At 39.2% G+C, this 15,411-nt stretch overlaps 1 protein-coding gene across 2 annotated transcripts in view; it reads left to right on the forward strand.

Annotated features, from left to right (window-relative positions):
* The window catches only part of PRMT8 (protein arginine methyltransferase 8), a 56,977-nt gene that overhangs the window by 22,444 nt on the left and 19,122 nt on the right, over positions 1–15,411 (forward strand). For both annotated transcript variants that reach the window (XM_064644745.1, XM_064644746.1), the window contains exons 3-4: positions 7,445–7,630; positions 10,883–11,038. In XM_064644745.1, the coding sequence (XP_064500815.1) occupies positions 7,445–7,630; positions 10,883–11,038 (342 nt within the window). The remainder of the gene's footprint in view (positions 1–7,444; positions 7,631–10,882; positions 11,039–15,411) is intronic.

Consider the following 15,411-nt stretch of genomic DNA (forward strand, 5'->3'; position numbering starts at 1 on the left):
AGGAGGCTTAAGGGGTTTCAAACAAACAGATGGGCAACAGAATCTAATGACAGACCATCTGCTCAACACCACAGAGTACAGGTGAGAAAGCGCAAGACATTTCTCCAGCTGTTCCTTTTCACAGGGAACTTGTAAACCATAAGGTGTTGCAGTTAAGTATCTAAAACAATAATAGACATTAGATCTATCACAGTCCAAAGATAATGAAAATGAAACCTTCTCCTAAAGAAAGATACCTCTCAGCACTTTTAAAATAATGCTTTGCTATCCTTTCCTAAGTGCTTTGCAAAGAGTAAATTTCAGTTAATTGTAATACATTTCTCTCATATTTCCTACTGGTCTGTGCTGAACTAGGACTGTTTGTGCCCTGCACAGGCCCTTCTACTCTACATGCATGGCAAAATCTCCATCTTTATGAAAAGGAACACAACTTCAATTCAACGTCAACATCTGTAACTACAATTTGTCACTTTTTTTTTTCCCAGCTGCACTACGCACTAAGCAGTCATGAGAGCAGGTTGGATGAAGAGGATTTTAATTCTGTGCACTGGCACACAGAATGGTCTAGAACTGCTCAGACTTTTATAAATGCTACAGATACTTAATATCACTCCCATCCTTGCACTTTGTCAACTCACATCCTATCATCTCAGTCCAGTTCTGTGTAGCTTCAAAAGCTTTTCATTCCTGGGTGCCATGTCCTCCTGTTCTTCTTACAGTGTGCATTCTTTAATCTCATGAAAACAGGTTCTGTTTGCATTGTGTGTACAAATCTATTAATCCAAGTTTATAACTCACCTTATAATCTACACTAGGCTCAGGTTTATAAACCTTGCCACCTGTATCTCCCACATAATTCAAACATAACTCTCTATGTCTCAATGTCATAGAATAATATGGGTGGAAAGAACCTCTGGACATCACCTAGTCCAGCATTCTGCTCAGATAAAAGTTAACTTTAAAGCAGATCAGGCTGGTAAGGGATATTCTCAGATGAGTTTTGCAATCTACAAGGTTGGAGACCCCACAGATCTGTAAGCATTTATTGCAGTGCTTAACCTCTGTTAGGGAGAAGAATTATTCCTGTGCACCCAACTGGAAATTTGCTTGCTTAATTTGTGACTTGTCACTAAGAAGATTCTGGCTTTTCTGAAATAGACAGTCCCCATTACCTTGGGTCAAATCCACAAAGGTATCACAGCTCTTATCTTGAAATTACACATCTAATTTCCTTTTTAACTTTTAAACAATAAGTAACAACTTTGCAAACCTTTGTGGTCTTTACATTCCTTCTTGCTACTTGGTGCTATTTCTGCTGAAGCCTAAATATCTCAATCACACCTTTATCAAACTGAAGACCTGTTTGCATCTTCTGTTTTGACTTTTTGAGGATTTGTACATTTAAGGCAGTGTTTTCACAATATTTTTCTATCACCATTACCTTAGGGATATGATGTAGCAGTTGTAATGTACTCTAAGCTATGCTTGTCTGTAAAAAGGACAGTGAATTTCCTGCTGATAACAAATGGACAGGTTTGTCTATGACAAGTTGATCTGGCATTTCAGATACTTCATGTAGAAAATTCAGAGCAGTGCTTGACTTTGAAGTGGCTAAAAAGGGGTAGCTACAAACCAAGCAGTTTTAAGAATCAATTCTCTCTCTCTTACAGAGTTTGTCTGACTAGATTCACAGTTTTAGAGATATTTGCAGTTGCATTGAACTGATGGTTATCTGCAATTTAAAACAGTCTGAACCTAATTTTCATCAAGCAGAAAGTGGATTTATAGCTGCTGAAGAACTGGCTATTTTATCCTGTTTTTGAGACATATCACAGCATAAAGCTTCCACTAAGCATTCTTTACCAGTCTTTGAAGGCCCTATTTCCTGAAAACATGTACCTAATACAGGCATATATAACATTCTTGTTTCCAAGCAGTTACATCTGTCTGCAGCTGAATGCTTGTCTCATCTGGTCTGTGTTGGAACCCTTTGATTTCTGGCCATTTTTCACTCCTTGTGAACTTCACATCTTCAGCATAAAAAGGTTTTTCCAAGAGTAGAGGAGCTAATCATAGAATCATAGAATCAGCTGGGTTGGACAGGACCTCCAAAATCATCAAGTCCAACCCTTGATCAACTACAGCTGTGATTACTAGACCACAGCACTGTCACATCCAGTCTCATCTTAAAAACCTCCAGAGATGGAGAATCCATCACCTCCCTGGAACCTTGTTTCCTGCAAGTATGTGCTTTTTATGCCCTCATCTCCCACCTTAGTTCAGAGCAATGCTTATTCTTCTTCCAACTCCTTCATCACCAATCAGACAGTATGATTAGTCTGCAGGCTGCACATTACACTTGTCACACAAGCCAGTGGGCCTAATAAACCTAGAGCAAGTAGAAAGCGTGACAACTGAAGTCTAGCTGTTTAAATTTTAGTGGATTGTCAAATCACTTATCCTTCTACCTTATTTCTGATTTTCAAAAAATGTATAGGAATATGAATGTGTTTGACATTCCATTCTTCTTTCCAATTAGACTGGGTTGGACAAACTCAGAAGTTATCAATGGGGGACACAGACAAGATACTGTAGGAGCTTCACTTCCTCAGAAAAACAGGTTAAAATCTCTTTGATAATGGACTAAATTCTTTGCTCAATCCAGAGATCACTTAAGATAAGCCTAGGACAAATATTTACTTTAAAAGAATACAAGATAAAGGAGTCAAGGGAGGTTTTCACCTGTACCATTGTGTAATGACTTTCAAGGAGTGGTTGTAGAAGCCTAAATTTTGGCAGAAGGATATCAAGTTCCTCTTATATTTGGCTATGCCTTTATATCTACAACAGGAAGAAGCTGTATTGCTACAATTTTTGTGGTGATTGCATATCAGTTGATAATCTCTTCCACACTAAAGGTTTAGATTATTAAATTCAGAATAATGAAAATGATGCTAGGCATATTCTATTCTAGTAGTTCTGACAGAGAAAGCTGTCTGGCCCAGAAAATAAGTATAACCAACATTTAGATATGATAAAACCATTTTTTTAAAAAGAAGACAATGATGAAATTCAATCATATTAAACTATAATTCCATTCTTAATTAGTTTCTTAAAGAAAAGGTAAGCATTTCCAGGCAGAAGGTGCTGTTAACATCTTAAATTACATAAAAATGTCATAAATAACTAAGAATTTGTCAGGAATAAAACACTGGAGCTTGAACAATCGTTTTACAAGGACTGGAATTTTAACCTCCAGTCTGGTGTCTCCATAGTAATAACAAGAAAGGAGAATTGAAATTCAGGTTTATTTTTACTCTACACATCACAGTTTTTGTCACAAACCTTCTAAAAAATGTGTTGTGCATATTTCAAAATCTTGCCTCTCTGTAGACAGATGGATATATTTAAAAGGCTCAAATTTTCAAAAATAGACCATTATTTTTGAATACCCAGTTATCTTTTGTATTTTGGGAATTTTAAACCCAGACAACCTTGTAAGTCCATGTTGAATTGATCGAGTTTTCAAGGAAGAATTTCAGCACTGAATATCCACTGATGCACATGGGCGACTCTATCTGAAGGTCACATCTGTCACTGAGATGCCTATGTGTGTTTTAGAAGCCTATGTCAAGATGTTTAGATGTGAGATTTTGAGAAATGAATGAGGGTTATGAATTTTGCCTTTTGTAAGAATTCAAAGCTTTTTTTAAAAAAGCAGTCCTGTGCTAGTGCATTTGATGTATCTGCAATGTACCAACTTTGTCCACAAAAGAAGAAGAAAGAAACTTTGTTTAATTTTTAAAAGTAGGTAAATATCTCCCTAATTTCCTTTTTTTTTAAATGTTGAAGTAGTACAGAGCAGTGGGACTTAAGTCCCATAATAATGATAGAAAACAATTGCTTCTCAGATCCTTCAGACCCTCCAACTCTACCTTCAGTAGCAAATGGGAGATGGATAAATAGAGAACTGCATGTTTAGCACAGGGATTAATGAATTCTGAGGCAGCTGCTTGCATTCTTTCAAACTTCATCCGCATTAGCAGTGGCCAGTGTTCTGGAACCGTGCGTAGCTGACCAGGATCTATACATGAGTTCGTTAGGTTCTTTACACTGATGTGAGGTTTGCCCTCTGCCCATAGGCTTTGCCTTTTCAAGAGTTACTCAAAAGATGAGTTGATACTCGGGTAGGGTATACACAAGCAAAGCTTGTAAATCATATCAGGGATTCTGTTCAGTTCCAGAAAGAATATAGAAAATTGTCTTTACTTGATAGCTTTTCTCTTGGAGGCATGTTTTCTGCTAAAGCAGTTGTATCATATCCCTAAAAGCTTAGCTGTTTGTAGTTTACAGTCACAGAGCTGTACATCTGAAGACTTAATTTTTTCTGATGCAATAGTAGCTTTCATTACATTTCTTTATTCTGTAATTGTCCACTGTGTTTATATGTCTTCCCCAGATATTTGTTGTCATAGGACATGAGTTACTCCTAACTGAAGTTGTTCACAGAGTCTACAGCAAATTTATGACAGAGGCATTTCCTGAGCCCCACTCACAAAATTATTAATGTAATTGTGACCTTGTCCTGGTATTCCAGAATTACAGTGCTACACACAGAAATTTTAGCAGTAGGTATTACAGATGCTGCAAAAAAATTACATCATTTTAATTCGAAAGGTCTGTGTTGTGTTAATATGCCTAAAATAGAAGTGAAGCAGCTGATTTAAGGTCCCTGTGACAGTGCTGCCAGCTGAGAAGATCACCACCTCCGTGCAGTTTTCTTTGACCCCTTCTGCATGAGGCTGTGGTACCCATAGCACAGGATGGACAGCGCATGACCTAATGGTATTTACAGCATAATATTGTCACACAACCACCATCAACACGTTGTAGCATGGGCTCCTTGGCTGCAAACTAAGGCAGCTGAGGAGCCAACCTAATAGGCTTCTACTTCTGCTACAAGGGATATGTTCTTTCTGGCAGAGATGTAGATGGACAGTTGAGAACAGAAGTCTTCAGGTACTATAGATACGCCTGAGAAGGACTGTGAGTCAAAGGGGCAATACTGTCTCAGTAGTTTAATAAAAGTCATCTTGCCACCCCTTGGCTGTAGCAAAATTCAGCTGTCTTGCAGATTATGAAATAATTATGTTAATTCTTTTACAGGAAACAAAATCGTTCAGACAACTTTCCTAGCTTAAGTTGCTGGATTTATTTTCATTTGTGTCTTTAGTCACAATAAGCCTTGTTCTCCCAACCCTGTCTAGATCCTTCCATGCAGCCAGGAGCAGAACAAATACTTCCTGAGACCCATATAGAAGATTTGCCTTCAAGACTAGTCTCTTTTTCTGTAGAAAATGCCTTCTGTTGTACAGCAAACCACATTTGAATTTGTAGTTTGACAGCACCAGAAATGCTAGAACCCCCTTGTTTTCATTTACAAAAACTGACATAGCTTCTCTCTAGTACGTAGCTTTAGAGTGATTGCCTTTGATGTACTATCTTGTGTTGGGAGACCTTCTTACCTAAAACAGGAACAGAATTAAACATTCAATGACTGTTCTACAGGGTTTTATTTTGTAATTTATATGAATATATGTATTTTGGTTTTAAAATGATGCAAAGGACAAGATTTTAGGAGAAAAGTATAAGACATTAGAGAGTTTGTATTATATTAAAACAGAATTCCAAATATCTACAGTTTAAGTCTTTGTAATCCAGCAGACAAATACACAAAGTACTACTGAGCAAGGTAACTGCAAAAATTACATGGTGTATACAGCAATGGAGAAAAAGGTTAGGATATAACCTCAAGTATGTAATGAAAAGTAGCAGGATCATATTTTAAAGGGTTGAATATTACAAGCAACACTGACAGAAAAAGTTACCAAGGTGTTACTGGTGGCAGTGAACAGGCAATGAAGAAGTCTCTCAAGAGAAATGACTGCAGATGGACACTTTTGAAACTAGATCAGGCAGAAATACAAACACCAATTGGGAGCAATTGTATTCTGCTTGGGAGGTGAACTGGGTGAGGTGAACTGGGTAAGGTGATGAAGTAAAAAATATCAGAAATAGAAAAGACTTATAAATAAAGCACTTCTGTATCTTTGGGGATGAAAGGTGTTACAGGAACATAAACCACTAGTATTCATTTTTCACAGATGGACCAAAAAACCCATGAAAAGGTGACACACTTAAATCTTCAAATGAACAGGGGGAAAATGTGGGGGGTTTTTTGTTGTTTTTTACATTGAAGCAAACTGAACTAGGCTAATTGATGCTATTCAAAGAGAGTACAACGCATTGATATCTCACAGTACCAAGCTATAGAAGATAGAGTGAACTTTATGAAAGGAGCTAGAAGAGGCTCAGGCAACTCTGGTCCCCACTGGGAAACTACTGAGTTTTAACAAAAAAAAAAAAAAAAAAAAAAAAACAACCAAGAGGACGTGGCACATTTTAAGTGAGATTGACCTTAATATATGAAGTTGTTGACCCATAATTTACAGTGATTTAGTACATATGTGAAGTTGTATCATGTTGCTCAATCATTCCTTGTTTTCAGCATTTCGCTTTAAGCTAGGGATGAAAGATGTAGATATACACATGGGCCAGAGCATGGGCTGTTTTATCTCATGTTTGCAAAACACTCTGTTTTCTGTCTTATATGCTACAGGCATCAAATTTGAGTCTAAGGGGTGAGAGCATTCTATGTCTATTGAAATGTTGATATTGGAGATATAATACACACCAAAAACTTAAGTGCAGTGGGCCACAGTGTGTTGGTAACACACGACTCCTGCATCTCTCAACAACAGGAAACTACATTAAGAGATCACATATGCCACGCAGCCCCCTATGGTGCTTTCTGGACATGCTGAGAGACTTTCAGATAGCATCAGAGACTTTCAGATACTGTGAGCATTCTCAGCCCTACCTCATCAATACAGACAGGTATATTACCTGACAATTAAAAATCGATTTGGAATCCTGTTCTCCTTGTTGGCAACACTGTTCAAGATGCTTTGACTATGAGCTCTTCTTTTCAGGGGAATTATTTATTTATTACAACTTGCCTCACACAAAGCTGTGGCAGTTTGATAGAATATGACACTAAAGAAGAAAACCTAGCTCTTCACTGCCTTGTGTCAACATTTGCAGTAACCCACTCTAGCTAACACCAATAATTTGCCATTACTCTGCACTAATTTAGGTATCTGCAGAGAAATATCAAGGAAAAATCCATTAAGGCAATTTTCCAAGGCAGAACAAATAAGTCAAAGATCCAGGAATAGAAGGTAGCCTCAATTTCACTTATGATGCCCCAGGTGTCTTTGAACTTGCTGTCTCCTAGATAGTTAAAATAATATCACTATGCTAGATACAGAGAGAAATGTTTTCTTTTAATGATGCCTTTTTACAATATTCCATGTCCTCCTAGGTTTGCCCCATTCCATCCCAGCCTCCACAGCCTACTGTTGTTCCAAAGCCAGTTCAATCTGTCATACATGTTCCATTGCAACCAAGCTGCCCAGGACGAGGCAAGATGGCAAAACTCATCAATCCAGAAGAGATGACATCCAGGGATTATTACTTTGATTCCTATGCTCACTTTGGAATTCATGAGGTAATGCTTATTTTATTTCAGCAATTATTAAATAACAATGTAGTAATAATGATAACAATAATAATTATGTTTTCTTTGATTTATTACTTATTTATCCCCATCCCACTTGCTTATGATTATATTCCTCTGCCTTTTCTCAGATGAATGTATAATCTGGTTAAAGTGCCAAAGATCTCTAGAGACCTGTACCCCAAACCTTTGTGTCCCACTTAGATACTTACATATGAGTTCTCCCCAGAGCTTATAGTAGCTATCTGTACAGTGGTGAGCTTTACAAGTTCCTCAATTTAGTGCATTTATGAGGGCTGCAAACTAACTTGATTACACATGGAAACTACATTATTGCTGAGTTAGGTCTTCTGTTCTCTTGCGTATTTGATCACAGTCAGCAGCACAGCTACTCCACGGACAAGAGAAGCGGAGTAGTTTCTTGACTCCTGGCATGTCACTTGAATTTCTGAATGCATAAATTGCATTGATGGGAGCATTAAGCTCAGTTGTCTCCAGTAAATACACTCCTGGAAATAATTCAAAATACACAGTGGACCATATTTATCTTCAAAAAGTTTACTGTAAACCAGTTCTAAAAAAAACACTGATATCTTGCCCCACCGATATTTACATGTCCCGGGAGGACAGGATCTTTAAGACTAGGATGCAGAAAAGCAACAACGTGAAATGAATCAGTGGCACTTTTCACAAACTGCGTAGCAAACAATTTCTATTTCCATTACTCTAGTAATTGTTTGTGAGGTGTATACGTAAAAGTAAGATTTCTATCTGCCAATAACATCTTACCAGTGTAGCATTCAGAAATTCAGTCCAAGAAGGGAAGAAGAGAGAGGAACAATTGAGTGGGAAGAAGACCTAAGAGAAATTCTGAAGACACATCAGAGACCTCAAATCAGATTGATCTCCTGATGAAAAGATACAGTCATGTAGGTCTTGGGGAATTCAGGGAGTATGTTAAGCCTCTTGCTGAGGCTGGAAAGTGGGAGGTTTCCTCCTTGCCTGCAGGAGGTGTGCTCTGGTAGAGGATGTGTCAACAAGTAAAGGAGCTGCTAAAGGAGGTTGGCAGACTTTGGAGCATCAGGAACATGAGGAAGAGACCACCTGGATCTTCTCTGGGAGCCTGAAGATACAAGAGCCTAAATCCCCAGCTGTGCTGGAAGGAGGGGCAGTCAGAGTCTATACTTACCAGGTTTGGAAGTGTAGACTCCTCTGATGGTGAAGGCTGGAAACTTGTGGCTTCTGGTAACAGGAGGAAGGCTCTTGATCCACCTGCAGGTCTCTACCTACAGAACAGAGTCAGTGACTTCATTGTAGATGAGGGGCAGGAATTTTTGTCCAAAAGACTGTTAGAATCAGTTGACCCTGAACCATGGAGAAGCACTGGGAGCAAGTGCCAAGCGATAGCAGCAGAAGACTCTCCCTCAGGGGACAGAGGCCCCCATCTGCTGAGAAGACCTTCTGTCAAAGCATTTGGATCTGAGACATGGTGTAGAGGCTGCTGACATTTGTCCAGCCCTTAGACCAGCCTCAGACTACTGCTGCTGCTCTTCTACTTGAGCAGCAACGAGACCTGGAGCATATCAAGTGTGACTAGGCAGCTCCTAGGATGATGATCAACAGCAAGGTGTGCTGTGCCAGGTGTTTTTTTGCCTCAATCCTAACAGTTCAAATGGCTTGAGAAGAAGTGCTCCCACAGGTCCACAGCTGGTTGTGCAGCTGGTGTCAATGATAAGTTTTCAGTTTTTATGTCTATTGCACACTCTTTAAGGATTGAGGTCTGCTAGGAAGAGATGCAATCCACCTGAAAAAAAACAGGCCAAAAGGCATCAGTATTGACTCTTGGGGAGACACCACTAATGACCAGCCTCCAGACTGCCTTTGTGTTGATGATCACAACATCTTGAGAGCAGCAGTTCAGTCAGTTTTCAGTCCACTGTCCATTTTTCATCCATTTTTAAATGAGGATGTTATGGGCAACAGGGTTGAAAGTCTTGCTAAAATCAAGATAAAAAGCATCGCCTCTCTTCCCTCATCCACAGAGCCCATTATTTCACCATAGAATGATACCAAGTGGTCAATCATCTCCAAATCCATGCTAAATATTCCCAGTCACCTTCTTGCCCTTAATATGTTTGGAAACTGTTTCCATGAGGGTGTTCTCTATCACCTTTCCAGTGCTGATAGACTGATTTTTGCCTGATGCCAAACCATGCTTTATGATGATTAAAAAACCCCTTTTATTCATCTGCAGTTATTGCGTACAGATAGTCTCCTGCCAAGAAAAGTAAGTGAGCAACTGATACATGTAACAATCCAGTTCACTAGTGCCTCAGACTGCATGACAGTGAACAGATTCTTTTTACACCAAAATTAAAAAAACCATTTGCCTACTTGCTTCAACTATGAAATTACAGCAGTAGTATAAGCAAAAGTTCAACCTTCTAGACCAAAAAAAAAAACAATTTTCAGAAAATAAAAGTGTGTGCTGAGTGGCCTACACTTCTCCTGAAAATGGCACTTGGGTCTTGACCTGAGTCCTCTTTATTGATATAGTTTGACTGACATATGCACACCTGAAAGCAAGGGATCAATGGAATTAAATGCATGTACTGCTGCTATCAATGAATCAAAAATCAGCACCTAACAATGACAACTTAAAACAGTGAGATAGAGGTCGGGGTTATACATTAATATCTTCTGGAAATTTGTCAGATAAATGAGTGAACAGAAGAGTGGTAAGGGAAGACCATACAGCACAGGATTTCTAAGCTCTGCTATGGGCTTCCTGCCTCACTTTGGGCAAAGCTATCAAAACTGCTGTCTTACAATGGTTTATGAAACAATTTCTTTTGTGTTCAAAGAGGAACCTCAGAAGGTCCCTTCATTGAGGCTCTGGGTTGTGCATGCTTTAGGAGGAGAGGAACATTTGGATTTCTGTATGGCCTCTGTCTATTCCCAAAGCAGTGCTGTGGTTAGATTATGTTCTGGTTGTCAATTGTAAAAGTGAAGTAATAGCAAAATAAAACTGTACAAGGGGCATCATGCTGCTTCTTAATAATTCAATTCTAAGTAGCTATCATTTTACAGTTGTTTTGATGTGTGCATCCCAAAATATTTGAAAAACCCTTCATGTTGTGTATTAATAATGCTTAAATGGTAACAAAGGAATGCTTTCAGCGGCAGTGTTGAATGCATCTAAGCACTTCAAATAGTAACACAATGCTTTTATTTCCATCACAGGAAATGTTAAAAGATGAAGTGCGCACATTAACCTATAGAAACTCAATGTATCACAATAAACATGTTTTTAAAGATAAGATTGTCCTTGATGTTGGAAGTGGCACAGGAATCCTCTCCATGTTTGCTGCAAAGGCAGGAGCCAAGAAGGTATATGGGGTAAGAAGACTTTCTCTCATATTTTGAATTTGTTTGTGGATTTTGTCTGAGAATTTGGCTTGGTGATTTACCTTTTCTTACTTGCCTTGGTTTGAAATTCTTCTCTCCAAGTTCTTCTATGGCTTGATTTACAGTGACTTCAGTAGAGCTCTGTTGCACTAGTGTGCCTTTTCCAAATTGAGATGTAATGTCTTTTCATCTGTGGAACCTTTGGTGACCTGGTACATAACCACATATCTTCTTGGCTGAAAACTAATGTTAAAGAGACTCACTCCTACTCAGAGAGGTTAAAGGAACTATCTTGCTTTTTTAAATTTTCAAGGTCTGCAACTTTGTAGTCTTGGAAACAAATTTCTTTAATACACTTTTCCCTGCATATTACAACTCAGCAAATCATGAAAGAAAGCCTGTGCATGTTTTCTGTGCCAACAATAACGCTTTTCAGAGGCAGAAGGAAATTATTACCTTAAATACATTGAACTTTAGGAGCAGGAATGTGCAATTTTCTGCAGAGAAGTCATTAGAGAGAGCACAGATTTGCTTCCTAAGTATTCTGTTATTTGTACTGACTCTAAAATGACAAAAATGATCTCTTTCTGCTTTGGACTTCTGTTTGCCCTGAAGACACAATGCAACATAGAAAAGGGGAACTAGATCCTATCTCTCTATGTAGTTCTCTTAAAAAAAATTGTTTATTAAAACTTAATTGGCTACATCTGTGCATTTGAAGACTGATGTCACTAAGTACCTAAACTGTGTGTCTTTATTACTGGTAACGATACATGAAATGCCAGGGCTCCTGTTCAATTCTCAGGCTTATGTTTTCAAAATCCAATGTTATTTCTGAGTGTCTCATCTGAGTGTTGGACTAGAGCATGGAAGTATAGATAGATGAAAACAAAAGGTGCTGGCAAAAGTTTTGGAGCTTAAGCATGAGATTTTGTGCACAGAACTGGCAGCTAGAATGTATTTTCTTGTAAATCAAATATAGAATTTATTGTCTCAAAGCCTCAAGAAGGAAAAACCCATAGCTTTCTCTGATGCAGAAATGCATGTCTCATGCAAATATATTGCAGTGCTCCAAAAGTATAAGCATATACAGAATGATGATGCTGTGCTCCCACCTTCTATCTCTCAGATCCCTGGCCATATGGTCTTCCTCCCTCCCTTGTGCTGGCACTGATGCTTATCTGATTCTACAGTGAGCCAGCTCACTGACAGAAAATTCACCAAGTAAAATAAAAGTAAATACTTTTCCACATGTTTGGTGGTGACGGTGGTTTTTTGTAGTGGTTTGTTTTTTAATTTGGACTTCTTTACAGTTCAGACTGTACCTCAGGCCTTCAGAAAGCTCAGTGGCTCACCAGTGCCAGCTCACCTATGGACTGTTCAGTACTGAAGCTGGGGGGTGTTCTATCCAGGGAACTCTCTTAGGTGTGAAATCCTCTGCTACAGCCTGCAAATTTAAACCTTCCTGTCACATGAGCTACCTCACCATGAACCCTGTAACAGAGCAAGCAGAGTGGTATTTGTGTTGAACGAGCAGATATTTCAGAGATCTAACAGTGGAAATCTTACAGTCAAATTCAGGCTTTATGGTCATATTGGCAAAGAGTGCTGATGGAAACTATGAGTGTTCCATTTAAAAAGCAAACATTTGCCATGAGTTATTACATAGAGCTGAGATGTTCCAGCTTCTTTTCTAGAGTTAGATGTGATTTTTCAAATAGCACAATGTGGGAACTGTTGACAAATGCAGAGTGTTGGTTTTCTGATTACAGCACCACTAAAATCCATCTCCTCCTTCTCACTCTTTCCTTTCTTCGAGTTCAAATTCATTCACTACCCTGCCTGGTTCTTCTTATTCCCTCTTATTCACTGTTGGAACTTATTCCTTGCCACTACCTAAGCCAACTCCTAGAATCATCTCTGGGTCTTCAAGAGACATAAATCATAGAATCACTGACTTAAAGCTATATCAAGTTGCCCAAGGATGTCCAGTCCAATTCGGAAGATGTCCAAGGATGGAGATTCTAAATCCTCTCTCAGCACCTATTCCAGGTCTACAATCAGCCCAAATCTCCCTTGCCACAGTTCATGATTACTGACTTTTGTCCTGTCACTGTGCACTTCAGAGAAGAGTTTGACTTTGCCTTCTCTGCAGGCCCTTTTGAGATAGTTGAAGATAGCTGTTGAATTGGGGTGAACATAACCAGCCCCCTCATTTTCTCTTCTTTGTTCATGTGCTCTGAGCCCTAACCATAGTGGAAGGGTAACAATCCGTCGCACAATGATGTTCTTCTAACTGGGGAACTGTTGTAAGACATGTAGAAGAGAGGATTGGCATGTAGATGTTGGTGTCTGGGAGGAGTGAGTGGGGGACAGAGAAATACATTCAAATATCCCTTGAAATCTTGGTTCATCTGCTGCATTTAGTCATACAAAACTCAGGACAATCACTGCAGTAAACTATCTGAATTCTACAGCATTTTCAAACAAACAAGACAGTGCAGGTTAAGAAGGAGTTAAGCAGACACAGGAAGTGAAGGCACATGTTAGATGTTAGCTGATTTGCATAAAAAAGTGCTGATGAGGACACAGCTCAGGGGAAATCTGGGAATGTGGTGACTGTTTGAGAAAGAGACCACAGTAAAAGAGGAGACATTTGCAGAATTAGAGCGAAGACTGAGTAGTAAAATGGAAGTAGAAATGAATATACACACACAGAACCAGATACAGCTGAAGAAACTCAAGGGTCCATACTGGGACCACTACTATTTAATATCTTCATTAATGACATAGATAGTGGGAATGAGTTCACCCTCAGCAAGTTTGCAGCTGACACAAAAATGCATAGTGCGGTTGATATACTTGAGGGAAAATATGCCACACAGAGGAATCTTGTCAGCCTTGTGGAGTGGGCCCATGTGAACTTCATGAATTTCAACAAGGCCAAGTGCAAGGTCCTTCACTTGAATCAGAGTAATCCCCAATGTCAGTACAGGCTGGGTGATGAACTGATTGAGAGCAGCCCTGCAGAAAAGGACTTGAGGATACTGGTGGATGACAATTGGATGAGAGCTGGCCATGTGTGCTTGCAACCCAAAAAGCTAACGGTGTCCTGGGCTGCATCGAAAGGTGTGTGCCCAGCAGGCTAAGGGAGGTGATTCCACTCCACTCTGGTGAGACCCCACCTGAAGTGCTGCATCCAGCTCTGAGGCCCCCAGCACAAGAAAGATGTGGACCTATTGGACTGGGTCCAGAGGAGGCCACAAAGATGATAAGAGGGGTGGAGCACCTCTCCAGTGAAGTCAGCCTGAGACAGCTGGGGTTGTTCAGCCTGGAGAAGGTTCCTTGTAGTGGTCTTTCAATATATAAAATGAGCTTATAAGAAAGGTGGAGAAAGGCTATTTACCAGAGCCTATAGTGATAGGACAAGGGGCAATGGTTTTAATCTGAAAAAGGGTAGATTTGGATTGGATATAAGGAAGATATTTTTAACATGAGGGTGGTAAGGCACTGGCACAGGTTGCCCAGAGACGTTGTGGATGCCCCATTCCTGGAAGTCTTTAAGGCCAGAATAGATGAGGCTTTGAGCAACCTGATCTAGTGGAAGGTGTCCCTACCTGTAGAATGGAAGTTGGAACTAGCTGATCTTTGAAGTCTCTTCCAGCCCAAACCGTTCTGTAATTCTGTGACTGTAAACTCAGGTACAAACTTATTTTATTGGAACACACAGTTTTCATAAAATCCAAATGCTTTGTTAAATAGGACAGATTTGAGCAGATCACTGACTTGAAAGAGAACCTGGAAAAAACCTGAAAACACTGATTTTTTTTCTCTTTTTCTTCACCTACAGAATTCAGTGCTTTCTTTTTTTTCTGAAATGAGTTACTTTTTAAAATAAAATTCAACCACAGTATAGAATCCAAGTCAAAATGCCAGTGAACAGCTTTAGTTACCCTAAAGGAAGTTTATTTTCTGAAGTATCTATACCTTCATGAAACATTTAATTGTTAAGTTTTTTTATTATTTTGCTTCTTTGCAAATGAAGCAGATTTTTGGAAACTTGTAGTCATTCATGAAAGAGAACTTTTTATTTCTCTGCATTTTTTTCTTTAGAAAGGTTGGAAAGCCACCTCCAAACACCTACATGCTCATGCTTTATTTAAAAATCATCCAAAATGTGCAGTGGAATTGAAAATGCCAGACAGGTGTGAATACAGGCAGGGAAAATCACAGAATCACAGAATATGCTGGAAGAGACCCACAAGGATCATCAAGCCCAACTCCTGGCCCGGCACAGGACCATCCCCAAAAGTCACACCATGTGTCTGAGGGAAAATGAGTATGTTATAATGGCTGTAACTATA

This window comes from Pseudopipra pipra, chromosome 2 (genome assembly GCF_036250125.1).
Source record: "Pseudopipra pipra isolate bDixPip1 chromosome 2, bDixPip1.hap1, whole genome shotgun sequence".
In the NCBI taxonomy this organism is placed as follows: domain Eukaryota; kingdom Metazoa; phylum Chordata; class Aves; order Passeriformes; family Pipridae; genus Pseudopipra; species Pseudopipra pipra.